Here is a 27,533-nt window from a genome sequence, read left to right on the forward strand (position 1 = left end):
TCCAAACTTGAGCAATATCATTAAGTATAATACTAAACTTATTGAAATGAGTGTCATGACTATTAACTGCAAGAAACAAGCAATTCAAAAAAGTAGTGACAGACGTATAACCTAGTTGTAGGCAAAGGGAGAGACCGTGAGCAAAGCCTTGGCCTCCGCCACGTGAGGCTCAAGAGACCCCATACTCAAAAATACACTAGAGAAGAAAACATGCCCATTAGGACTAGACGCCACAACCTCCATCCCCACTTTGCAATCATCAATACGAATCCCAGCATTCACAAATAAGTTCACATCACTTAAAACTAGATCTGTTTTCGTGGGCATACCCATCGTCCCCTGCACAAAAATCATGAGACAAAAGTCGACCCACGTTAGCCTTCTGATATCTCCAAAGGTAATTATTTGCCCAAGAACTGATCATATCATTAGCAAGAAGTTTGTCGTCATGAACAAAAGTATTACGCTTTTGCCAAATTCTCCAACTAAGGGTAATGAACTCCTCCAATTCTTGTTTACTTAAAATATCCATACAACCAAGCAATAATTCATAAAAAGAAGAAGCATTCTTTATGGAGTTGAGCCCTTTTAGGGTCTACCCTAACCAAATAGACTTAAGCGAAGGAAAAAGCCAAAGAGTATGAATAGTAATTTAATTATCTTAGAAATGGATAGGGCAAACCTTAGACACTTTTATACTATGGCGAATCAAATTAGCATAAGCCGGTAGAAAATTCAGACTTACCTTGCTTCTAAACAAAATTTTTTATCTTTGCCGGAAGGTTAAGACGCCAAAGAATCTTCCACCAGCAAGACGTCCCCGTAGAGCTTACAAATTGACCCCACCCTAAACTCGAAACTGTGCTACAATAACCACTCTTCACCGAACAAATCTCGTTATTTGAAAAGTGCCAAATAAGCTTATCCTATCAAGGAATCACCGAACATGAAATAGACAGAATAACACTAGCTTCAACCGCATCAAACAACCCTTGAATTAAAAAGGCGTTCCAACATACAGCAGGATAAATATTTTACTATAGTATTGATGTAATTTTTTTGGATTATACTTGAGTTGGATTTGTTTGAGAACTCCAGTTCAACTTTTTGAGATCTGCATTTTATGGATCTGAAAATTGAAGCCAAGGCATTAGTTTTATGCAAATTAAACTGGATTTTCGGTTGAATTTTTGTTTCGTAGTAGTTTTTCTACACTTTTTTTTATGAATTCAAAACAACCACCGTTTTGATTGATTCTGGTCGTCTTCTGAGGTTAAGTCGTCGAAATTAATCGTGGTTCTCTTTCTGGTTAAATTTTCGTTTCGGTTGTGTTGGGTTGTTGCGTAGTTACGTGATGGTTGCCCATGAAGCATGGATCCTAGGTTGAAGGTGTGTGTAAGTGGTATTTGTGTAATTTTTTTTTATTTAGGCTGTATATTTGTTTATTTAGCCAACTGGAAGTATTTTTTAAATATTATTTTTTTTTTTGTTAAAACTTAAAAAAGCCCATTTATTTTTATCGTTAAATGATTAATAATTAGTTTAGTTTTTTTTATCCCAAAACTTTGACCTGCACAAAATTATGTCCATTTTTATTCAAACTTAAAATTTTCTTTTAATTCTAAAAAAATTGTTGAAAAATTAAATTAAAATATTTAAGATTCATTCTTTTTTTAAAAAATAAATTTACTTAATAAATCTAAATTTACAAACAAAAAAACAGATTCATAGTTCATCTGTTTTTCTTTTTTCACCTTTTAATATTATAATATATTTTATTTTATTAATTTTAAAAAATATCATTTTTTTTTAATAAGTGCTCAATTTTTTTTTCTTATGACTTATTATACTTCAGGGTGAGATATAAACCCATATATATATAAATATTAAAACAAAAATTAGTGATACATATAGAAGAAAAACTATTTGCTCTTTCTAGTTGAGAGAAGAATTCAAAAGTTATATTGAAAAATATCTTTTCCCATTATTAATTTGGACCAAGAAATTTTCCCATTATTAGTTTATTATATGTAACCTAACCTAACATGAAATATCTTTTTCTCTTTATTTTAATTATAAAAATCATACAAAAAGAAAATAAAAGGAAGCCCTTCTCAAGATTTTTGAAAGTATATAGAACAAGACAAAACTAGGTACTCCCCAAAAGGAGAAATCTCAAATTATAGTTGTGAATAAATAATATTAAGAATTCTATGGAGGAACACCACATATCTTTCACACTTTTTTTCTTATAATAAAATATCACTTTTTTTTCTTCAATAAAATATAGTGCAAGTTTGGTTTATTTTCCCATGTAGTTGTTACTTGCATATATGATTTGTCCTTTTATTAATTGATTATTATTAGTTGCAATATTTTGATGAGACCCAACAACATAACTCACACCCTCATGAAAATGGACTCCACAAAATTACAATATAAGTATTTATTTATATAATATTTAAAATATTGTCAAGAGAAAAATATCATGATGATAATCACAGCTTTGGCATTTTTTGACCAAATTTCTTTTTTCAAGGATAACCCATATAAAAGTTTTGGTCCCCAATCATTATTCTTGTTTATTTTAGATAACAAAATATGTAAGAGTCCCCATCTCATACATCTAAGTACTGATTGTGATCCAAAGTGTTTCACTAGAAGTTAATTTGGACCCAAAAGGAAAAGTTTTTCTTTATATACAAAATAATTACACATGATAATACTCATGAAATTTGTTTTGTTGGAACATATATTATAATATAATGAATGTTGAGGAGAGATCTATAGTACTATCTAAAAGTTGGTAAAGAGGAAGAACAGCCTTTGGCAATCCTATCCAAAGTTTATGATTTGAGATTATTAATGTCCCACTCACCACAAATAATTAGTGTGTGAGATATTATTTTTATCACAAACTAAGCTTAGGGGTCCCAATAAGTGACATGAAAAGGTTTTGTTTTCAGATCGGCCTAGCAATATTCAAGAGGTCTTTTCTTTTATCACACAAAAAAAAAAAAAAAACCAAAATGGGTTTCTATGGTGTATATGATTGATTAAGATTATTGCATTGCATTAGATGGAATTAATTTGGATTGAGATTGAGATAAATTTAATGTGTTAATTTATGTTTTGTATAGTATTGACTTTTATAAGGTGGAGGGGTAAAATTTTCAATTAGATTTTAGCCCAATTGAATAAGCCCATAATTTATTAGCTATTAAGAGAACAACAAATTTGATGTAACGATTTCGCTTCAAGTCAGCACGAGTCTTTTCACTATACTTTGTCTTCATTTGCACGCTTCCTGAGAAAATTTCTCCGAAGATTACCCATCCCAAGATTGCTCCAGACTAATCACGCTTAACTTTGAGTCCTTAAGTGATGAACTATCGAAAAGAATATGCATCTATGGGTAGTACCCATCAATTCATTTAAGCATTCTTTAACTGCGTAGACCTATACCTATACAGTTTTAAAATAATCACACACAACCTTCCTCAAATAATATAGAATTACACAGCTTACTGCTCTTTTCCTCTACAGATCACGAGATTCTGATTGTCACACTCAAAATAGATAATAATATTTGTTGTATGTACAACCAATCATACAAGCTTAATTAATTATGGGTTGTACAACCCGACCCACATCGCTTCCATTAGCCGTAAATTGACAAATAATAAGGCCCACAAGATGGTAAGCCCAAAAGGATGAGGGCTCATATTAACCCACGTGGTCAGCCAACGAAAAATAAGTTGGACAGCCCATCGGGACTAAGTCCAACCCCACAATGGTCACTGATTCACATACATGACCCGTGGAATACCATTTCAAGACTTGAGGATTAATCAGGGCCGGCTCTGGGAGTAGGCGAGCTAGGCGTGTGGCTTGGGTCCCCAACTGATCAAGCCCCGAATCATTAAAAAAATTATTAATATACAGATAAAATATTAAATAAGATGAAAATAAAACAAATATTATTTGATGTAGTGGTAAAAGGTATAACTTTAGGGAAACTTACAAAAATACTAGAATTTGAGTTAATTTTTACAAAAATACTGTCGCACGGAATTTTTTTTCAAAAATACTGTGTTTTTATAAAACACCAGTAAAACACAAAGCAGAACAACTCAAAACAACAGTAGAATACTAGTAAAACACCATTAGAACACCAGTGAAAACTTAACACAGTATACTGCAGTATGAAACTTATAAAAAATACAGTAAAAAAGTAAAAAAATACCGCCTGACAGTATTTTTGTAAAAGAATAGCAAAAGTTAGTATACCATGTAAATTTCCCAAACTTTAAGCTAAAAGGTCACGGATCAATCTCTAATCTCTATTTTTTTTGTTTTTTAATGTGTAGCTATGAAAGATTGAATTTTAATAATTTTTTAAAGCTTTACCATTATACTAAAGCATTAGAAATATCATTTTAATAATAATTCAATTACATATATAGAGATCTTGAAATTTGATTTTTTCTTAGGCCCTGTATACTTTAAGATCGGCGCTGGGATTAATATGTATTCAATTATATGTAAACTAGGGAAGTAAGCCGCGCTTCGCGCGGTGTTGCCTAACTTTTATAATTTTTATATATAAATATTGTATTTATATGAAGTGATATAATTTAAAATATAACATTTTAACGTGTATATTATAAACAAACTAATATAGTGTTGAACTAAAAATATAGTTTACTATTTTAAAATATATAGAAAAGTAAAAATTTTGTGACAAATATTATCGATTTATTTTGTGACAAAGGTTACCTCATTTTCTTTAGTGCTTTCTTTTATATTTATATATATAGATATAGATATTGATTTATTTGTTAAAAATTAATTTTTTTTTATTTTAAATATTTTGCAAAAATTGAAAAATGTAAAAATATGTGTAAATAAATAATATCTATCACTCACATATATTTGATGAAAAATATATATAACTTAAAAGTTTAACATTTACAATAGTCTCATATCGAGGTATATATAAAACATATATATTTAAAGTGTCTTATTATTCTAATAAATATTATATATTAATAAATCAATATAATTTTAATTATTGAAATAAAATTAAAATAAAGAATTATAAGAAAATATTTTTTAATATAAAAAATAATTAAATTAATTTTTTTTATAATCATTTTAAACTTGAAAAAGATTGAAAATACAAAAATGTATTTTTCATTCACTTTAAAAAAAATTGCAACTTATTGGGCAACATTAAGTTCATCAATCACCCATAAAAAAAAATTAGACAAAGAAAAGTAACGTAGTAAGAATATTATTTATAACCTTCAGATATTAAACCTAAACAATCTTTAAACAATGTGGGATTTTTAGTTTGCACATATGATTTGGTTTTCAAATAAAATAGACAAATGTTACCTCATTTTCTTTAGTGCTTTCTTTTATATTTATATCTATAGATATTGATTTATTTGTTAAAAACTAATTTTTTTTATTTTAAATATTTTGCAAAAATTGAAAAATGTAAAAATATGTGTAAATAAATAATATCTATCACTTACATATATTTGATGAAAAATATATATAACTTAAAAGTTTAACATTTACAATAGTCTCGTATAGAGGTATATATAAAAATATATATTTAAAGTGTCTTATTATTCTAATAAATATTATACATTAATAAATCAATATAGTTTTAATTATTGAAATAAAATTAAAATAAAGAATTATAAGAAAATAATTTTTAATATAAAAAATAATTAAATTAATTTTTTTATAATCATTTTAAACTTGAAAAAGATTAAAAAATACAAAAATGTATTTTGCATTCACTTTAAAAAAAAATTGTAACTTATTGGGCAACATTAAGTTCACCAATCACCCATAAAAAAAAATTTAGACAAAGAAAAGTAACGTAGTAAGAATATTATTTATAACCTGCAGATATTAAACCTAAACAATCTTTAAACAATGTGGGACTTTTAGTTTGCACATATGATTTGGTTTTCAAACAAAATAGGAAAATGTGTTAAGAAATGGAAAAAATGGAAAGAAAAAATTATAAGAGGACACATAATCTGATATGTATTTTGCATTCACTTTAAAAAAAAATTGCAACTTCTTGGGCAACATTAAGTTCATCAATCACCCATAAAAATTGGGCAACATTAAGTTCATCAATCACCCATAAAAAAAAAAAATTAGACAAAGGAAAGTAACGTAGTAAGAATATTATTTATAACATATAGATATTAAACCTAAATAATCTTTAAACAATGTGGGACTTTTAGTTTGCACATATGATTTGGTTTTCAAACAAAATAAGAAAATGTGTTAAAAAATAGGAAAAATGGAAAGAAAAAATTAAAAGAGGACACATAGACACTCTTTGTGCTTTCCTTTATATTAATATATTGATAGTGTAATAATAGGATAAGAACTGCCTCCTGAAATAGGTTTGGAGGCAAGAATGAGGTGAGGATTAATATGCACTCAAACTAACATGGTGAGATGAATCTTTTGTTGATGGAATACATTTTTGATTGACTCCTACCACCTTTTCTAAGCTCATTTCAAACCTCTTGTTGTGTCTATCTTCACATCTTCAACTTACTTTTTCTTTTGCAACGAAATGTAGTGCACAAGTTTAGGAATTGTTTCCCATATATCAAAACTAATCAGTTTGGGCTTAGAATCTAAAAATGTTGGACCACAATATAAATGTGTGTCCAATAATGTAGCAAAATAGTTAGTATAATTTGGGAATTACTTCTTTTTTTTATTATTATTATGCATTAATTAAATAAAATAATTTTAATTGATACTTTTTTTTTTTTTTTTTTTTTTATAATAAAGTACTACATATAAGCAAACATAAAACTTAAAATTATAGTCTTTAAGGCACATAATGGAGATATGACTTATAAAATTAAGTATAAATTAAAAAATATAAAAATTAAATAAAAAATAAAATAGTTTGTGATGTGTTAGAAACTTAGAATCACAATCATCATTATAGAGATTTCAATCTTGACTATTTCTCGTGATAGTATTCATTGTAGCAATATTAATTTTTTTAAAAGTTGTTTGAGAAATTTTAAATCCTAAAACCTAAATTCTAAACAACTGTTATTGTACATGTTTTTATATTTACGCGGAAATAAACAACGATTTTGAACTATGTTTTAAATTATATAAAACAACAAAATTTTAAATATTTTTATAATTTTTAAGATTTTATTTATAAAAAATATGTTCTATTGATGATTTCATGTTATTTTTATGTTATACTCTTGTTATTTTATTTTTTATCTTGTTGTTGGTTTTTCTTCATTTATAATATTATTTTTATATTGTTTTGATATTATTGTTTTGTTAGTTAATAAAACACCCTAAAATTATAAAGGGAGATTTATACCTTATACTGAGTTTTTCTATTTTATTTCTTTTTTATTGTTACACGACAATTATTATATTTTTACTGTGTATATTGTTTTTTTTTTCGATTTTGTTCAAACCTATTTAATTTAATGATTGATGACTTTTATGTCATTTTCATGTCAAGTTTTTTATTTAATTTACTGATTGTTTTTTATTTTATTTTTCTTAAATTTAAATTTTAAGTCCAACATGTGGTCCTATTTTTAAAAATTTATATGTGTTTAGGTGATTGATGACTTATCTCACTTTTTGACAATTTTTTTTTACTTAAATTTGAAAAAGTGAAATACTCACCCATGTGATCTCCATTAATTAGAAGGCTTTACATATGTTTTTTTAATTCTCTCTCTATCTCTTTTTGTGGGTTGGTGTCTATTAAATTTTTTTTGAGATTGGTGTCTTAAATAAAGAAAATTTCTTGAGATTAGTGTCTAAGATAAAGACCACCAACCAAGGACTTCTCCTCACTCTTCACTATTTCAAAAATTTACAAAGCTCACTCCTTTTATTCATTTTTTTTTTTACTTGGGTTTTGAGAGAGAAAATCAAAATATATATATAGAGAGAAAGTTTTTGTGGGTGTGCTTTAGAGAGAGAGAGAGAAAAAAAAAACTTGAAACAAGAGCAGGCTCATGAAGAAGTGTGGAGGCTCTCTTGGTGAAGAAAGTCCATCTCCTGAGAATATCTTCAAGAAGAACAATACAGAAGAAGAAGAAACAGCAGACGACTCAAACTTTCTAAGTAAAAAAATTCTCTTTTTTTATTTATTTATTTTTTCTTTTTTGGGGTTGTAGTTTAGCTCTGGTTTCGTAAGTGGTGTTGTTGTATCGTTTGATGACTCTCATGACTTATTTTGTTATTGATTTATTATTGTTTTAATGTTGTTTTACTGTTGTTTTCTTTCATTTTTTATCACATTTTCTAAATATTATTGTACTGGTCTATTTTTAATAGTAATAGGGAATAATGAAATTTGTATGTAAGTTATTTTCTTTAGTATCATATGCTCTAATATATGTTCAGTTTTTTTTCTGTTGTTCTACTGTTGTTTTTTAGTTGTTATGTTTTTTTTTTTCATTTTTGTTGTCTTCTCCTGTATGTTCTCTTGTTGTACCCCAACTCCTTACATTTGCTGCATTTGTTATGTTGTTTCTTTTCCCATCCAGCTTCAATCCTTTTTTTTTTGTCTTCTAGATTTCACAACTTTAATAGAAGGTAAGACTATTATTGTAATATTGTCCATGATTCTTTCATTTTGGTTACCTTAAATAAACATTCAGTGATTAGTTTAACTTGTTTAATATAAAACTAATATTTGTTAAACATACAAAACAATAGTAGAACAACCCAAAAACAACATTAAAAAACCATGACAACCCCAATATTAATGGTTTTAATATTTCTGCTTCATCTAAACAAATTAATGGTTGTTTTCTGCCTGTTCTGGTATTGTTGTAGTGGTTTTGTCTGCGGGTATGGAACATGGAGACCTCGTTTTTTATTTTTGATGTTTACAGTATAAAAGAAAAAAAAAACCTCAAGGGCAGTATAAAAGTTATTTTTACCGTGTGACAGTATTTTTGTAAAGATTTAGTCAAAATCCAGTATTTTTGTAAGTTTTCCAATTATAAAATATATATATTTGAATGTACTTAGGCTTATTAGCCTAAAATAGTATGGGCCAAAGGCCCACCTAAGCCCAATTTCTTTCTAGTCCATAATACTTAAGTATAGTATCTAACAACATGGTTTGGCATATTCTTGTAAATGTTCTGTTTTCCAAACAAGCATCAAGAGTCCAAAGGAATCTAATATTCCAAATGGACGGTCCGAAAAGCCATCCCCAAATCAAAATGACAAAATTGCCCCTCTAACATTACATGCAAAGCAAAGCACAATGACCCAGAAAAGTCTTCCTGGTTTGAAACCTCTGAGACAAAAGAAATAGCTAGAAGCCCACCTTTAATGGATTCTTCTTCACTTCAGCCACTTTTGTATCAAATGAGGTAAACAAGTCATTATTACATAATTAACTTACATTTTTCTTCTTGTTTTGCATGAAGTGTTATACTTATATTATATTTGTTTTAATGAGAAATTTTGTATTAAGAGTTTGGATATAATGGATATACTACAAAAATTCATATATGTATTTATCTAGGTAGAGAGATTAATGTATGGATCAAACTAACATTTTGTATATAAACCCAATAAATTTGAGGAATATAGATTAATTTCTACTGAAATTTACAATTTTCTTTAATTCCAATAAAAATCTCCTCACACCTATAATATGGATTATAGTAACTAAATAGTACTGCAAATTTTGATAGTACACTCGGATGTTTTGATAAATTACCTATTTGTTTCAGAATTCAAAAAAGTTTTTTAGTTCAATTTATTATACATATTTTGTACTATTTGTAATAGTTTATAGTGTTAAAAATAAAATTTAAATAGTTATTTACTACGCGTATAAAAATAAAACAGTCGCGTGTGAAATAAAATATTTAAACTTTATTTTTTGACATTTAAATTACTTAAAATTATAACATACAATCATTAAAAAAATTATAATATTTTTTTTAAATGGCGAAACAAATAAAAAATCTACCGAAATAAGGATGTAGTAGTATAGACATATTCAATAATACTCGACTCTTTTAAGTTTTAACTATTGAATGATTTAGTAAACTGTATTAAAGTAAATCTTAAGGAAAGTGATAATATAGAGCTTTACTACATTTCTTGTACTTTAATCTCAAGCCTAAACGGTCCAATCTCATCACTATTTTAAGGCCATATTTCTAAGCAATACCACACTAAATTTTTCATCATGATCAACACCAAATTTTTTTTTAAAAAAAAATTTATGTGATCAACAAACTTTGATGGGATTTATTTGATCTTCAAATCACAATTCCTTTCTCTTAAATATCACTGAAAATAAACCAAAATTCTCCATTTCTTAACATACCACCTTCATATATTAGAGTTCTTTCTTTATTTCATTTCTCAACTCCCACTTTTGTTGCATCATATATATATTTTAGTTTTACTCTTCTCTTCATCTATATTTCTTCAACTTTGATCAACCTAATAAGTAATAATTGATATTGATAACACTTTCATTTTTACAGTTTTTCCTTCAAATTATTATAGCTTGAGTAATTTAACTTGAAAAATAATGTTGTGTCATTGAAAAGAAAAAAGAAGTGATCTTTCTCCAATTTCAATGTTTTTTTTCCCTATACACTAGTTCATGTCTTTATAGTTAAAGACAACAAAGGTTCTTACTTAGCTTCTTACATATAATATGTTTTGGTCTATTGGTCCCTTCTTCTTTGGGGCTTTTCTCTTTGTTTTTTCACTTCACTTTATTCAACAGTCTCTGTTAAAGAAATTAATCAGTAGTTATGTAGGGTCTCTTTTGTCTATAACTATAATATAAACACATTATAATTAATCATTATAAATTTATAATTTTTTTTTTTTTTTGATTTAAGCGTTTATATATTACAACATGTTTTACCTGGGACTCGAACCCAGGACCTCCAACACTCACACACCCACCTATGGCCACTTGAGCTAGCCTCAAGTGGTTTCATTATAAATTTATAATTGATCTTGATGCCTTTTAACCTCAAGTTTTTTGTCTTCACAAATATGATTTTGTAGCTTTCTAATTTGAAGAACTTTAGGTAAAATATTCTCTTATAACTATATATTTATAAAATATTTTTTTTACACAAAAGTAAATGGAAAAGCTTTATTGTATTTTGTCATAATTTTAATATGATTTTACACATGCCCTACAATATTATCTTGTATTTTGAATTTTTTCCAAATTATTCATATTTTAAAAAATTATTGAATTTTAAAATATAATTTTTCTAGAAATTACAATCTTATTTTAAGTAAGATTTATTTATAATTTCATAAAAAACAAAAATTTTTGTATTTAAACTTTAGGGTAAGTCTAAAGTGCATTCTCTAAAGAAATATTTCAGTAGACCTCTATCTGTTTTGACATCTAAGAATGTTTTTTAGTCTATTTTTTTTTTTCATAATTGCATACCTTGTAGCTATTTAGGACCACCTATAAATTTTTAGAAAATTTTGAGTAGTTTACAATATCGAAAATAAGATTTACATATTTTCTTGCACATGCGACTATTTTTATTATATGCGTGATAATAACAGTTTAAACCTTATTTTTGACACTATAATTATTTAAAAATTTCTTAAAATTTACAAGTGGTTTTAAATATTTACCAAAACAAATAAAATCTACCAAAACAACAATCTAAGGATCTGACTACAAAAATTTCCTCAACTTTAATCTAATTGCCCACCAATGTTTTGTACTAAACAATAGTGCAGTGCTATACTTTTGTCTTTGTTGAGAATAATATTTTTTTAGTCCATTAATCTTAGATTAAAAAATCCGACTTTATGCTAAATTTTAGACTATCCTCTTACAAATCTATTAACTTAATCAAATTATTAAAAATAATAATTCAATTCAACAATTTTCTTAAGAGCTAAGATTTTCATTTTCTTCCTCAATTTAATATACAAAAGCCACGTCACCAAATACCGGTGGTCGTTTACCAGCCACTGAATGATATCATTCCCTCGTCCACGTGGCATTAAACGACACGCGTAATTATGTCACTCGTTCTCATTCTGCATGTTTTGGACCGCGACTTTTCTTCCGTCACCCGCCGTGGCATTTAAATAAAATCACCGACACTCCACCTCATCACGACACGTGGACAAACGTTAACATTATATAACGGAATATAATAGTCAAACATTGAAAAAGGTCGATAATTTAACGGCCGTTAATCTTTAAAACTGTGCACTGTCCATTCTTTCATACCCACCCAATCCCCGACATTTCCACCTGCTCTCTCATTTCGGGTTCGGGTTCGGGTTTCGGATCCGAACCTTCGATGAAATTTCAACGGCTGAGATTAAATCTAAAATTCCCCAACTATATATATAAATTCCAGAGAGAGACTTTAGTTTTTGAAAACAGAAAGAAAAAGGAGAGTGAGTGAGTTTCGAGAGACTTCGATTACGATTCGAATTTTGGATTTTGATTCTGATTTGGGGTTTTTGAATCGGTAAAGGCGAGTTTTTTCCGATTGTTGCGATGGGAGAAGGTGAACACCAGGAGGATCATCATCATCACGAGGAATCGTTGATGGAGAAGATAGCTGATAAGATCCACGGTCACGATTCGTCGTCTTCCTCCGATTCGGATAACGAGAAGAGCAATGATTCTTCATCGTCTTTGAAATCTAAGGTTTTCAGGCTATTTGGGAGAGAAAGGCCTGTTTACCATGTCTTCGGCGGTGGAAAACGTATGCGATCGATCTTTCATTTTTGTTTTATTTTCCATTTCTGGTGATAATTGTTATAATTTTGTTGGATTAAATTGCATTTGATTTTGGTTTTTATTTGAAATTTTAGATTTTGAATCGAGAACACAAAATCTATTATTTTGATAATTTTATGCATTTTGAATGTTTTGGTAAAGTTGGATCTGGATCTGGATCTGCCTGTTTCTTTCTAAATTCTTTTTGTTACTGTTTGGATTTGATTAGAGGTGATTCTTTTTTTTTTTTGGTTTGAGAATTGAGAATTAGATAATCCAGGAAGAGATAGCTTAATTGTGTGTGATTAAATAGTTACATTTAACTTGAGACTTCAACTCCAAGTACCGACACTTTTTATGTAACGAAAAAATGACCCCTTTATGCGATTTACTAAGAAAAATAGAAATTGCAGTTTTTGTGTATAAACTTAATTGTTCTTAATTTTTGGTTTTTCAGCGGCTGATGTTTTCTTGTGGAGGAACAAAAAGGTATCAGCAGGAGTGCTTGGAGTGGCCACAGCCATATGGGTTTTGTTTGAATTGATCGAATATCACCTACTCACTCTTGTTTGTCATGTGTTGATACTTGCTTTGGCCTTGTTGTTCTTGTGGTCAAACGCCTCCACCTTCATTCACAAGTAATATAATTTGCTTTAGATTTTGTTTATTACTTTCAGATACGTTCCCCTGTTCCTTTTTTGACACCAATTTTGTTCACTGCAGGACTTCACCCCACATTCCAAAGCTCAGCATTCCAGAGGAGCCAGTTCTTCAGGTTGTCAATGCTCTTAGAATCGAAATCAATGGAGGTCTTGCTGTTCTTCACAGTATCGCATCAGGGCGTGACCCGAAGAAGTTTCTTTCAGTATGTTTGATCATACTTTCTGTTTGTTCTCAACTCTTATGATGGTTTTGATTTGAGACATAACTTAATTGTTTATCTACGATCCTTTAGGTGATTGCTGGCTTGTGGGTTCTATCTATGTTGGGAAATTGTTGCAACTTCTTGACCTTGTTTTACATAGGTAATGAAATCTAAATCCAAAATAAATAGTCTTTTGCTAACTTATATGAACCATTCTCTAGTCCATATAGTAATGTGTTTTATGATTCTTTCTGAAACACAGCTTTTGTCTTGCTTCACACTGTTCCCGTACTCTATGAGAAATATGATGACAAAGTTGATTCATTTGCTGAGAAGGCATGTTTCGAGATCAAGAAGCAGTATGCAGTGTTTGATGCAAAGGTGTTGAGTAAGGTATTGAGTAAGATTCCTAGGGGGCCATTGAAGAGAGATTGAAGTGGAGCTTGAGAGGGTGAGTGGACTGGACTGGACTCTTTTCTGACATATAATATTTACTGGGTAGCTACAATATAATCTATATATATATTTTCCTAGTGCTGTGAAGAATTGTGTCCATGCTTGGCTAGAATCCTCTTTCTCTTTCTCCCCATCTTTTCTATTTTTATTTTTTTTACCATTTAGAGTCCTTGGGTTCTCAATGTGAATGGATTTTCTATGGTTTATTTTTTGTTATTATTACTATTTTCTATATACTTGTTTAAGATGGTATTTGCTGCAACTTGGTATAAATGGATGATAATCATAGAAATAACCTTTTTGGACCAATTTATAAGATTTATATTTCTTTATGTAGAGATGATATTTACTTTTGAGTAATTTTATGTCAAAGATGTTAGGTTCCATTGGACAGTACATGAGTTGTTGGGTGTGTTTGTAGTATCTAATGTGTCTTATTATATTGGGAAGCCCACAACGTTGTCATGTCATCCACGTGTCACTCCAAATCAAGGAGAATCTAGAAGATATTCAGAATCATGGTTAATGCAAAATTATTTATATTTTTCATAAATTAAGCACCAAAGTATGTGGAAGATATTGAATTGGACCATTAATAAACATGTTACCTTTAGTCAATTCTATTATTATTACACCATTTATATTTAGTGGGTCCTATATCACTCAGCATTTTCTGTATAGAGTTTTTAATTGACATTTTATGGTAGTTAATGGTTCAGTTCAAATAATAGTAATATAATGCCCACCAAACTATTTTACCAATTGGTCTTGGGTTAGTTGTGCTCTAGTCGAGCTAGTTAGGTAAGCACTTCCTATAGCATGTTATTCTTCTCTAACTTCATCAACTGCGTGGCTTGATGTTCGACGAGTAAGTCTCCGACGAGCAAGTTGGGATCTCGACAACGATGGGTACTGTACCAAGGTGGACGTTATGTTTCGGGTGTGGGGCGGGGCGGGGCGGGGTGTTTTAGGGGGGAAGGGGGTTGTTTTGTTTTAGCTAAAGTGGAGGGTTGTTGCTTTCTTAGGTTTTTGCTTGTGTTATGCTTTTATTTTTCTTCATATTTTTGGTGTGCTTTTGCACCCATGGCGTGACCATTTTGGACAAATCAATATTTTTTTTAGATTTGGGGCCCTTTATATTGAGAGTATTTATAAGTCTTTATTACTGTAGAGGTTGATAATTGTATGATAAATTTATATTTATATTGGTCATTTGGATTTATTTTATAATTAATTAAACTTGTTGTGCCTGTTTAATTCTTAGACCATTTAGTATATTTTTTTTTTTTACAACAATTCAATAATTTACATTAAATATCATACAAAAAATTTAAATTAAAAGATCTTGCATTTTATATTATTTATATTAAAGGTTCTAAATTACTAATTTATAATATAATTAATTATATCATAATTAATAGTAAGATTTAAAATTTTAAAATAATTTAGTAAAATAAAATATTTATTAAACTAATTAAATATTACAATTTTTTTTTTTAAAAAATTAAATAAAATTATACCTAATGTTTATTAAATTAGTATTTTACATAATGCTTATTTTTATTATTTTATATTTTTTAGTTTTATTATGTTATTTTTATTTTATTTAATATCAGTATTTTTATTTTTGTATTTTGTAATATGTTAGTATTTAAATTAATTATTACTTTGTAATGAATTTTAATTTGAGAATTAAAGTGTAAAATTAATTCTTAAACTAAATTAAAATAAGAACTAGAGAAATGCATTAGAAAAAGATTTACATCAAATTGGTGTAGACTTGAAATTTAATATGGTGTAAAATTTGGTGTGCTATTGAAATAAAATAAAATAAAATAGTAAGAAAATATATAATGTAAAAAGTATCAGTAGTGCTTAACATTCTTCTATGTGTTAATATTAATATTGGTCCAATTAATTATTCAATCTCATATATTTTAATATAATAGTTTTTAAGGAATACCGTTAGCCAATCACTAAGCGATACGTCTTAAGATTGCTAGGCACCAGTACTACTTAATAGCAATGCTCACTTATTTTTTACAAAGTGACTTCAATCATCTCATACTGGTACAGTTCCTCACCTACTCTATAAATCCCGTATTTTGTTTTTGTAATAATTTTTATTTTTATAGAATTTATACAAATACAACTACACTTTCTACCACCAACAACTATTAATTTATTAGTAGAGACATAATTTTGTTTGAAAAAATAATAATAAAAGAAAAATTGCAAAATAACTGTATAACAACAACTATACTTCAACCCTTCCAAAAAAAAAAAGCTATACATCAACAATTTAATTTTAATAATAATTCAAATGATGATAAATAAATAAATAAAATTCATTTTCTTATAAAAGTGCTTTGCTTCTCACTCTTATTTTCCCATATCTGAAAAATATATTATACATATAACATATACCTAAAGTAGTTTCACCTATAAAAACTATATTACAATATTATTACACAACAATATATAATTTTACTTACTATATATATCATCATTCCTTTCCTGGTATCAAAGTTAGAACTAATTCATCTCATAATTTGTTTTCTCTCCATGAACAAGTTTATTTTCAATACCAAAAAAAAGTTAACAAAGAAAAAAGCACATTCATAGAAAATAAGTTAACTGTTCTTTCTTTCTTGACCCTCCTTCCCCATATAGCTCATTCCATTGCTTCAACTCATTCATTACAGACCCCTCTGCTGCAAAACTTGCAGCCACCTAAAACCCGAAAATCGATTAGTTATTATAAAAAGCTCACTCAAAATTTTTTTATGATAAAAATACTAAGTAATTAACATGTTATATTATACCTGATTCTTTGCTACCCTGAAATCCTCCATGTTTAAAGGCCTTAAAATTATACCTGTTTCTTCTTTACCACTTTCGGGTTTTTCGATTTTTTCTGAACTACTAACAGTTTCTGATGATGCCAAAGGTTTCTGTTTTTTTTCCTACAAAAGAAAATAAAATGTTGTTTAAACAATGTAATTATGGAAAAAGAGCTTAAAATTGTTAGAGTCTTGGAAACTAAATACCATACATAAGATGTATGAGCTATAACTCCCATTACGAATTAGTTTTGAGATGGAACTCTATATTTTACAATTCTAACATGGTATATTAGAGCTAAACTATAACTCTAACAAGTATCTGATCGAAACTCAAAAACTGAACTAAAAAAAAACCGCTTGTGATTCGGAAATAGTGAGCCCTGCTACTTCTTACAATTATGAGAGAAATGGAATCATTCACTTACCAAATCTTTCAATCTTTCTTGTTGTATTAATTCCCTTACAGGCCTATATGCTGCTGTTGTGCACAAATTCTGTTTTGTAATAAAAAAGTCAACACCTTTTCATGAATTAAAACCAAACAAAAAAACATGAGAAAAAAAAACAAACAATAACCTTAAGATCACTTCCACTATAGCCTTCTGTCATGGTTGCAAGTTCCTTGTAGTTTAATCTTTCTTCTATTTTCTCTTTTGCAAGTAGAGTTTTTAAGATCATTTCTCTGTTATCCATTGATGGAAGCCCCACCAATATTCTGTATAATCAATATTATGTGCATTAAGATGTTTGAGATTTTATTTCAAAACTGATTGGTAATAAATATTAAAGGTATGTTTAGTTAAAATGAATGAAAACATAAAATAAGAATGATAACGAGAATAAGAATAAAAATGAGAATGAAATTAAATTTAATAAGCATATAAAAAAATTGATAAAAAATTATTAAATTTTTTCGTCATCTGTATTAGAATTGTTTTACCACTCATTTTGAAATGAAATAACCATTCAAACAAAATGATAGAAAACTCATTGGATTGGAATGATTTTATAATACATTAAGGTGATGTTTGGTTGGAGGTAATGAATTGGAATAGAATTGAAAGAAAATAATTTTTATTCTATTCTTTTGTTTAGTTGCATTTTAGAGTATCAGAATGTCATTCTAATGAAATGACTTTTTTATCATTTTAGTAGAATGACTATTCCATTTTGAAATGTAAAGAATGACTATTCTAATGCTAAGATAAGAAAAATTTTAATAATTTTTTTATACATTTTAAATTCCATTTTACTTCTATTTCCATTCTCATTCTCATTTATATTTTTATATTTTCATTCTTCTCTACCAAACGCCACATAAGGGCATGTTTGGTTGGCAGGAATGAAAATATAAACATAGGAATGAAAATTAATTTATTTACATACCATTTAATTTAATTTCATTTCATTACCTCCAACTGTTACTTAAAATATAACCAAATAGATGAATGAAATGAAATTTGATTATTTTCTATTCTATTACCAATTTACAACCTAAACTTTTACACATTATCAATGTAAGATTCTCTAACATCTTTCAAAACTAACTCGACATACCTTCTTTCGAAACGCCTGATAATAGCTTCATCAAGATCAAAAGGCCTATTAGTAGCAGCAAGAACAAGAATCCTTTCACCGGGTTTCGTCAATAACCCGTCCCAATGTGTCATAAACTCGTTCTTGATCTTCCGCATCGCTTCATGTTCCCCGGCTCTAGACCTCTGTCCAAGCATGCTATCAACCTCATCAACAAAGATAATAGTAGGCGAAACCTTGGCCGCCAAAGTGAAAAGAGCTCTAACATTCTTCTCATCCTCACCGAACCATTTCGATGTTATGGTAGACATGGAAACATTGATGAAACTTGCTCCAGCTTCTTTAGCTATGGCCTTTGCCATCATTGTCTTACCAGTTCCAGGTGGCCCAAATAGTAATATTCCTCTACAAGGCTTCAATAGTCCTCCATTGAAAAGGTCAGGTCTTCTTAGTGGAAGCATTACTAATTCTTGAAGTGATTCTTTGATCTCATCTAATGCACCAATATCAGAAAATGTCACACCAATTTCACTAGCTGGTATTACCTCTGGCCTTATTCTCTTCTCAAATTCATTGTCAGGTGCTACTTCCTGTTAAAAAAAACACACATTTTTCTTAATCATAATAAGCAAAAAATGGTGTCAAAATAACTAAAAAACAATAGATATTTACAGGAGTTTTTACTGGTGCTGGAATTGAATTATCAGCAGCATCTTTCTTTGTCGCGGAAATTGCTGCTGCTGATAACGTCTCTGCTCCTGATTTGTTTTCAGGAGCAGTGACTTCGGGTTTTGCTTCTGGCTTCTCTTTAACAGCCTTTTTCTTTTCTTCTTTCTGAAAATGAAAGCAAATTTAAGAACATATACTATTTCGATTTGCACATTTCAAAACCGTCAGCCTATATTTGGAAGTTGGATTTTGATAGGAAAAAAACTAAAGAACAAGGAAAATATAGTCAAGTTTGATATCAAATTTTTTGTTGAATCAATTTCTTTATCATACAAAAAAAAGAAACTTATGTGAGTGTTTTGTCCCATATCGCTCATGTATGAGTGATTTGTGAGATTTATATTACATACAAACATAATACACGCTTATGTGACAAGTTACTTTTCATAATTGAAACTCATCTTAAATAAGAATAGTTTTGAGTTTTGGTAGTTGAATAAATGTTATGGGTAAAATATAAATAAATCTATAAAAAAAAATTCCCATAATTATCTTTACAAAACCAAACATTAAAATTGATCTTTTATTTTCTTTTGCCTACATTTTTCTTACTTTTTTCGTCAAAATCTAACTTTCATACATAATCTAAGTAAAACAAACAAAGAAACAAACCTTAGATGAGTCAGCCTTAACTTCAAGTTTCATTGTGTCTTTACCATCAAATTTTCCTTCTTGGAATATACTCAATCCATGTGACAAACTGTTTGACAAAAAAACACACCCCCAAATTAATAAGTAACAAAAAAATTGTTAAAATGACAAAAACAAAAAGATTCTTACCTTTTGGAAGAAATAATGAGTTTTCCATTTCTATACTCAGGATTCTTGTTGTTCATCAAGTGATAAGAAATTGCAGACACAACAATCTCTTCAATATAATTACTCAAAACCATTGTGTCTTCAATACAAATTGAATCCAAATCATCACAATCAAGATCATTAGCTGAGAGAACTTCCATGATATGATTTCTGTTATCCTTAACTTGAATCATTCTCATATCTTCTTCCAATTTAGATTTCCAACTAACATTTTGGGATTCATCTTCAGGTGGTCTTATCTCAATTGTGTAAGTAAAAAGAGCAGAAATCTTCTCATCTAATTCTCTGTATTCATCTTTAGGATCATAAACTTGAGACCCAAGAATTAAAACTGATCCAGTGAGTTTGTTCAACATTTTCTGAAATAAGTTGTATATTCTTTGTGATCTGCATAAAAACTTCTCCACATCTCTAAGGTACAACACAATGGGACCGGTTTTCGAAACCGAAACCAAAACCTACAAAAAGAAAAATGAAATCTTTATGGCAAGATTAAAAAGCTTGATATGATTATGTTAGTAACATGACATTGTTACTTACTCTGTAGAGAGATTGAATAAGGAGCTTTTCGTCGAAGCACCAGCTGCTTTCGCGCCTAAGAGGGCCGACTTAAGAGTGAAACAGGTACAGAAGTGTAAGGAACACATGTTTAGATGGGAAGAAAAAGTTTGTATATTGTAAGAAAGAAAGAAAGAAAGAACCTTGATTTTGATTGGAGTGAGAACCAATGTTACTGATATTAGCAGCTGCAGAGGCATTTCTCCTAAGCTTGGGAAGAGTATTATTACCTTCTATTCCTCTGCAATTATAGAAGCTAAGATATCAATCAAAGCATAAATATATTATGAAACAAAACATGAAGACACTATTCTATGATATGATTGGTTGGGAGAAATAAAAATACAAGAATATGAATAAAAATGGGAGTAGGAATAGAAAGAATAAAATTTAAAGTTCATAAAAAAATTTGATTTTTCTTTTACCTTCTGTTTTATTCTCCCAACCAAACGCAGCCTAAAAATAATGCTACATAAGATCTCAATAAATGAGATGTGATTCCCGAGATTAATTATATATTTGAGTATAGGAGTGACAATTCATGTTCACGTGTTGTGTTGAGGTTTTAAATTTATTAAAAAATTGTTGACTCGAACAGAACTCGTGACACGAAAAATTTGTAAAATACGAACACGAACACGACTCGAATAAATTTTGTGTCATGTCAAACCCACAGAATCTCGTGTCGTGTTGATGGGTTGTAAGTTAAATTGTTGTTTTTAGTGTCATTGTGTTAGTGTTCGTGTCGTGTTAAGTTCTTAAATTTTTTGTATTGTGTTGAACACGTAAAATTTCAAGTTGTGTTCGTTTTAAAGTCGTGACCTGAATTTTAATCACACCAAACAGATCATTTAAGGTTAAGATTTGATAAACCCAACAAATCACCCTCACATGAACGATGTAAGAACTAACTAACAATTTTCAACGTTCGCTCATTGCTGTATTATTGAATAAGTAACAATTTTCAAATAATTAATCTCCAAAATACCTTGATCTTATTTCAACACCACTACTCTGCCTTCTTAATGTACCACCTGAAACTGAAACAGAGTTTTTTCCCAGTCAGAACAACTCTTATAATAACCGTTCGATCAATCCAACTAACTAATAACTCGAAATTGTGAGAGATGAACAGAATACATTGGGGTTCATCCCTTTGTTGAAGCCCAGAAAATGAACCAAATAAGCCTGACAATCGCTCTAAGGTTGACTCAGAAGTTGACCTTTTAAAACACTATAAACAAAACAACACAGTCAGTCTTAAAATACTTTTAATTACAAATATATATTATAACTAACTAAAATACTATGGCTTACTGATCCATTGTTTGAACCACCATACTTGCTCTGAATCTGTATAAATAAACAAACCACTTAATTATAAATATATAATCAATAGAAAACAAATTAAAGCTTTTAATTAATTAAAAACAAGATAACATTAATAATTACCTTTAATGAAAAATCTGTTACATCCAACAACAACAACTTGGCTTCAAAGTAATGAGCCAAAGCCTTGGCCAGCATTTGTTGGTAAAGTTCTTCAAAAATAAAAAATCAAAATTACTATACAAATCAAGATTGAATGTTTATAATGTTGGAATTAATTAAAATTATACCAGCAGGGCCAGAAAGCAAAATAGCTCGACTAGCAGGAGAAAGGTTTCGAGTGTACTTAGAAACCTCTGCGTGTTTGAGATGTACATATGCTGCACTTGTTAGTAGTACTCTTGTCTGTTCACTGTAATTAATTAATTAATAATCACATATTAATATTAATTACAGACAAATATTATTAATTAAATTATCTAAACTAATTGAACAGAACCATGCATGCATGCATGCAAAATCCTTCCTACGTGTTTTATAAAATTATCTTACAACTGAAACTGATGATCATAACAAACAATGACCAAGCCAGCCCAAAAATTAGCGGAAAACTAATACATATTAAAAAAAAAATAATTATTTTTATTTTTCTCATGTAATTTTTTTTTTTTTAAAAAAAAAAAATTGGCCCCTATCTTCGTCATTGATAACCAATCTTCAAACTTTATAAAAATTTGGAGTAAAAGAACAACAAAAAAAAAAGAAACAAGTAACAAAATCAATTTGACATTGTATGTAATCTTGACAATTTCAAATTACATAAGATAAATTTTACATAAGAAATTAAAGAATATCTACTTGAGAGAAAAAAAAATAATAAATAAATAAAAGAAATGTAAGAATCTTTATTCAAAAATAAATAAATAAATAAAACAAATAAGTAATGGGAATGTAAGAAACTTTATCCAAAAATTCAGCAATACAATGACACATTTTTGAAAAAAAAGAATAAAAATAAAAATATTTATGCAATGAAATAATAAAATGTGATAAGCTAGAGTATGGGCCACCATATTGCCATAACAAAAACACATTATGACACGTATCATATGAAATATATAATGTTTTTTTTAACATGAAGACATGTAATTACCAATTTGAATAATAATAATAAAAAAATATGTAATTATCAATAATATAAACATTAGCATATATTGTTGCAATAATTATATATGCAACATTGATAACATAAAAATATATAAAGTAACACAAACTAGAAAATCTTCAGTATTTTTTATACTTATCCACATTATTAATAATAATAATAATAATAATAATAATAATAATAATAATAATAATGAGAGAAGATATTGTTCTGTGTTGTGATTCAGGGATAATAGATAATAATAAATTAATAATATGATGATGAATACTGAATTTGAATCTGAGTGTGTGACCTGAGATAATATGGAAAATCATCAAAAGTGACTTGATCTTTAGTTTCTTCTGTGCCATGATGGATCATCATCCTCAACATCTCTTGTTCCATTTTTTCAATGGTTATAGCATTGGGCGGTAAATTCCCGGCCCATTTACTGACGCTCTGGCCCGATACAAGCCCAAGCCCAACTCCAACTCCTACCCCAACACTCAACGCCGATAACAAATAACCTTTCTGTTCCATTTTTCTCTCTCTCTTTAAAAAACAAAAAACAGAGTAAGAGAGAAACAGAGCAAAGCCTCTTCTTCTTCTTCTTCTTCGATTGATTTGAATGTAAACTAACAGAGAAAAAAGGAAAATAATAATAATAATAATAATAATATTTTCAGATAGAGAGAAAAATCTCCCGATCTATGCGGATTCTCTCTGATTATTTTTAGTAACTATATTTTTGGGGTGAGGCAAAAGAATCGGAAATGGTGTATTTGAAAGCCCTAATTACTCAACGGAGGAGAAGATATTGATATTGCCGGCGCCGGAGATGGTTCCCGCTTTTTCAGAGCTTTCTCTCTCTTTCTTTCTTTCTCGTTCTCTGTTTTTTGTTTTTCTTTTTAAAGAGAAAATATGTATTTTTGTTTTTATTTTTTACGTGTCGATATTTTGACGGTTATTTTTTCGGTTAAATATGTTGTGAGAAATATTTTTATGGGGCTAGAATGTAATTGAGTAGAAAAGGAGGGGCTGTTTAGCAAATTAAAAGGGTAGCGCCGACATGCGAAGCGGATAAGTTTGAGTGGGAGAGAATGTGATGTGATCTGAGCCGTCTAAGGTTTGGTGAGGACCCATAACTTTGGAGCCACGTGTGATGATGTCAATGGTTGAGATTTATACGCATGGAGTGTATTGTGGTATCTTTCGATAGAGAATTGCGCATCTATCTTTCTAAATAGTGCTAAATACTACTAATATACTAAGTATATAATAATAATCCTATTATTATAAGAATAACATATATATTAAGATGTAGTCAATTTTGGGTCTTATTCAAAATGGACCATATGCAGTTTCACATAATAAATTCTGAGACAATTACTTCACAAGTGGTCTATATTTCCCTTGAATAGAGTTGGTATATAATTAATAAATATGAATAAAAACATGCACCTAGATATGAATGATATCACTAGTGTTATATCTTATTGGCAAAAGTGGCAGGCAAAGCTTTTGGCTTAATTCAACTCCACTACCTAGACCTATGTGTAGTTGCATGTTAAATAAATAAACAAAATATTTTATATAATTTTGGTTGTTTCTTCAAATACCAATTTAGATTTGGTTAACAAATACAAAAGTTTGGCAATATAAGTGATGGTGGATATATTTTTTCTTCAAAATTTGTTGTGGTTGTCGATTTAGACACTTTAGCAATTATGTTTGATTTTGCTAAGAGATATTCTTTTTTTAGTGATTTATGATCATTGTTAAAGAATATAATAAGTATGTTATTCAATTTTTTAAGAGTTTTTTGATCCATATACATCGGTCGGTGAATGTAACTGTAAATAAATTAATCGTGGATGCTTTTTAAATAGATAAATAAGGTATTTAGCTAGATAATTGTCCATTATTTTATTTTTTTTTAATTTATAATTATTTATTCTGTATAATATTATTTAATTATCAATTATATTTGTCATTATTTATAAAAGAGAAACAATTACAACAATTTATGAGATGTTTGGTATAAAGTTTTTATTATTTAATTAATAGCTTTTTAATTGGGAGTCGAGGGGATGAGATTAATTAGAGAGAATCTCCAATTTGCACCTAAGAAAAATTTGACAAAATCTAAAAAGTAAACTAAAAATGAGACACACAAATATAAATCCCACTTTAAACGTTACACACCAAAATATGTGTTTGGTTTCACATAACAAACACACCTCTAATAATTTCGAGCACTATTTTTTTTTCCCTTTTCTCCTTTCTTCTCTTATGAATTTAGCCACGCCCTCATAAGAGAACAAAATTATCTGTATACCATTTTTATTCTTTACTTTTTTGTTATTTAAATTTGAGTTAAGAGTACTTTTTTTCCTACTAATTTATAAAACACAAAATTATGTTAAGAGTTTTAAGCCGTATAAAAGTTATATTGTATTAAATAATAAAGAATACTATATTCAGATAAAATTTTGTATTGTATTAAATATTACAAACTATAAATTTTAATAAAATATGAATTGTATTATATTCAATAAGTGATAAATGATTAATATTATAACTTGTATTATAATATTTACAAAGGGTTCGAGTTGTGGATCCGAACACAACTTGGGACCTTGATCCTGAGCCCAAATTTGGACCCAACCCTAAAGCTCTGACCCAAACTCGGGCCAGGACCCCAACCCCAAACCCTAGAACCCAAACCTTGCCCTCGGCCCAATACCCAGACTCGAACCCTAGACCCGGAGCTGGATCGACCTACATCCGAACCTACACCCGACCTCGAACCCTAAGCCGGCTTTAAACCCGAACCCGAACTTTTGACTTGGACCCCGATCTAAACCCGAACCCCAAATCCCGATCCCAGACCCTAACTCCAGACCCCGGACCCCGAAATCTGACCTCGTACAATGTACCCTAACCACGGACTCGAGGCCTAGTCGAGGTTTGTGGCCTGGGGTTGGAGATAGGATTCGGGTCCACGGTCGGGGTTTGTGGCCTAGGGCTGGAGATGGGATCTCGGTCCCAAGGCTGGAGTCGGGATTGGGGTCAAGTTTATGGTAAAGATAGTATAATTTTACGCAATCTCTTAATGCAAATCAATACCAAACAAATATAGAATTGTATTAAATAAACTAATACTATACAACACAATCTTACACAATATAATGCACCAGGATGTATCAAATGAGCCCTGATTATTTTAATTAACACAAAAGATCAAATATTATTAACTTTTGATTAAATATGAGTTGCATGTGACATACATGGATAGGAGGGAAGACCCAAGTTGGCAACATTTTGAGCAACTAGGACTTATAATAGCATGGGGATTATATTTAAATAAATACATTCACTTATTAATTTATCACTCGTCATAATCTACATTAAACCACCAAAAATCCATATATAGGGATTCTCTGCACAAAATGCAACTTGGGCTAGCTGTCCTTTAACAAACAAGCAAACCCTAGCCATTATTAACTCATTATATATTAATAATGGACATTAATCATTTATTAAGATTATTTCTCTTTTTCAATCCAAGTATATGAATCCATTAAATTACAAAAAATAATTTGTCCGTACAATATAAATGTAGTGGTTTTGTTGGTTTCTTAAAAAAGTACATATATATATAATAAGAAATGTAAGGGGAAAGGAGTTTGATATGCTTTTTAATTTATTTAAATATTGTAAGATAAGAGATTATGATTACAAGGCTACTGCATTATATAATGATATGTCTAATGTTTATAGGGTTTGTGAAGATCTGCAGTTGAAAATTTGTTACATTATTAGTTACTTATTAGACCACGTTCAATGTATTTGCCAAACATAATATTAAATTTGGTAAGAAGGCAAAACAACTTTTCGACACTATATATATTTTTGATATTATATTTTTATCCATAGTATTTAAAACTAGCTAAAAAATAAATAAATAAGTAAATTATAATCAATTAAAAAGTGGAGTCTATTCAGTTAAAAGAGGATATACTTAAGTAGTGTCTAATCTTTTTAATCTAAACTCGTCTTCTTCAATTCTTCTACTAAATAGTAGTATGCTTTGTGGTCTCTGAAAATTCTAAGGAAAGTAAAGATTTTCGCTTGGCGAGTATGTATGATCAAGTATCTTTTTCATTGGTATTGTGCTATTATCTCAACATGTTTCAATTTTCTGAAATGTTGCTTTTGTTGTGGCTCACACTATGATGATTTGATACATGCCTCTTATTCCTTTGCCCTCTTTCAATCTAAGTTTGGAAGCTTTCAGAATTTTGAAAACTAGTTAAACTAATAAGTTTGCCCTGGAATATTGTCTTTGTCTACACACCAATTTTACTTGTTTATCACTCTCATTTGGTGTATCTAGGGAGAAAGAAATAAAACAAAACATGACACCTTGTTCAAAGA

The 27,533-nt window shown here is 29.0% G+C and overlaps 2 protein-coding genes across 3 annotated transcripts; one reads left to right on the plus strand and one right to left on the minus strand.

The window, feature by feature from the left end:
• Positions 1–12,430: 12,430 nt before the first annotated feature.
• Positions 12,431–14,441, plus strand: LOC115716161 (reticulon-like protein B4). The gene is made up of 5 exons (XM_030644906.2): positions 12,431–12,797; positions 13,269–13,449; positions 13,535–13,676; positions 13,767–13,836; positions 13,939–14,441. Exons 1-5 carry the CDS (start codon positions 12,587–12,589, stop codon positions 14,109–14,111), a joined length of 777 nt encoding a protein of 258 aa, XP_030500766.2. The 5' UTR covers positions 12,431–12,586; the 3' UTR covers positions 14,112–14,441.
• Positions 14,442–16,459: 2,018 nt separating this feature from the next.
• Positions 16,460–24,226, minus strand: LOC115716140 (ribosome biogenesis ATPase RIX7). Of its 2 annotated transcripts, none has more exons than XM_061116094.1 (16): positions 23,407–24,226; positions 22,240–22,361; positions 22,073–22,161; positions 21,938–21,973; positions 21,761–21,854; positions 21,609–21,660; positions 20,764–20,861; positions 20,603–20,670; positions 20,024–20,520; positions 19,856–19,943; positions 19,199–19,348; positions 18,536–19,104; positions 17,555–17,693; positions 17,404–17,472; positions 16,958–17,098; positions 16,460–16,865 (listed from the first exon to the last, which is right to left on the minus strand). In XM_061116094.1, exons 1-16 carry the CDS (start codon positions 23,631–23,633, stop codon positions 16,752–16,754), a joined length of 2,553 nt encoding a protein of 850 aa, XP_060972077.1. In that variant the 5' UTR covers positions 23,634–24,226; the 3' UTR covers positions 16,460–16,751. The 2 variants fall into 2 exon arrangements, with proteins under 2 accessions (XP_060972077.1, XP_060972076.1); XM_061116093.1 differs by having other exon boundaries at positions 19,187–19,348; positions 23,407–24,216.
• Between the last annotated feature and the right edge of the window lie 3,307 nt (positions 24,227–27,533).

This window comes from Cannabis sativa, chromosome 5 (genome assembly GCF_029168945.1).
Source record: "Cannabis sativa cultivar Pink pepper isolate KNU-18-1 chromosome 5, ASM2916894v1, whole genome shotgun sequence".
NCBI classification, from domain to species: Eukaryota; Viridiplantae; Streptophyta; class Magnoliopsida; order Rosales; family Cannabaceae; genus Cannabis; species Cannabis sativa.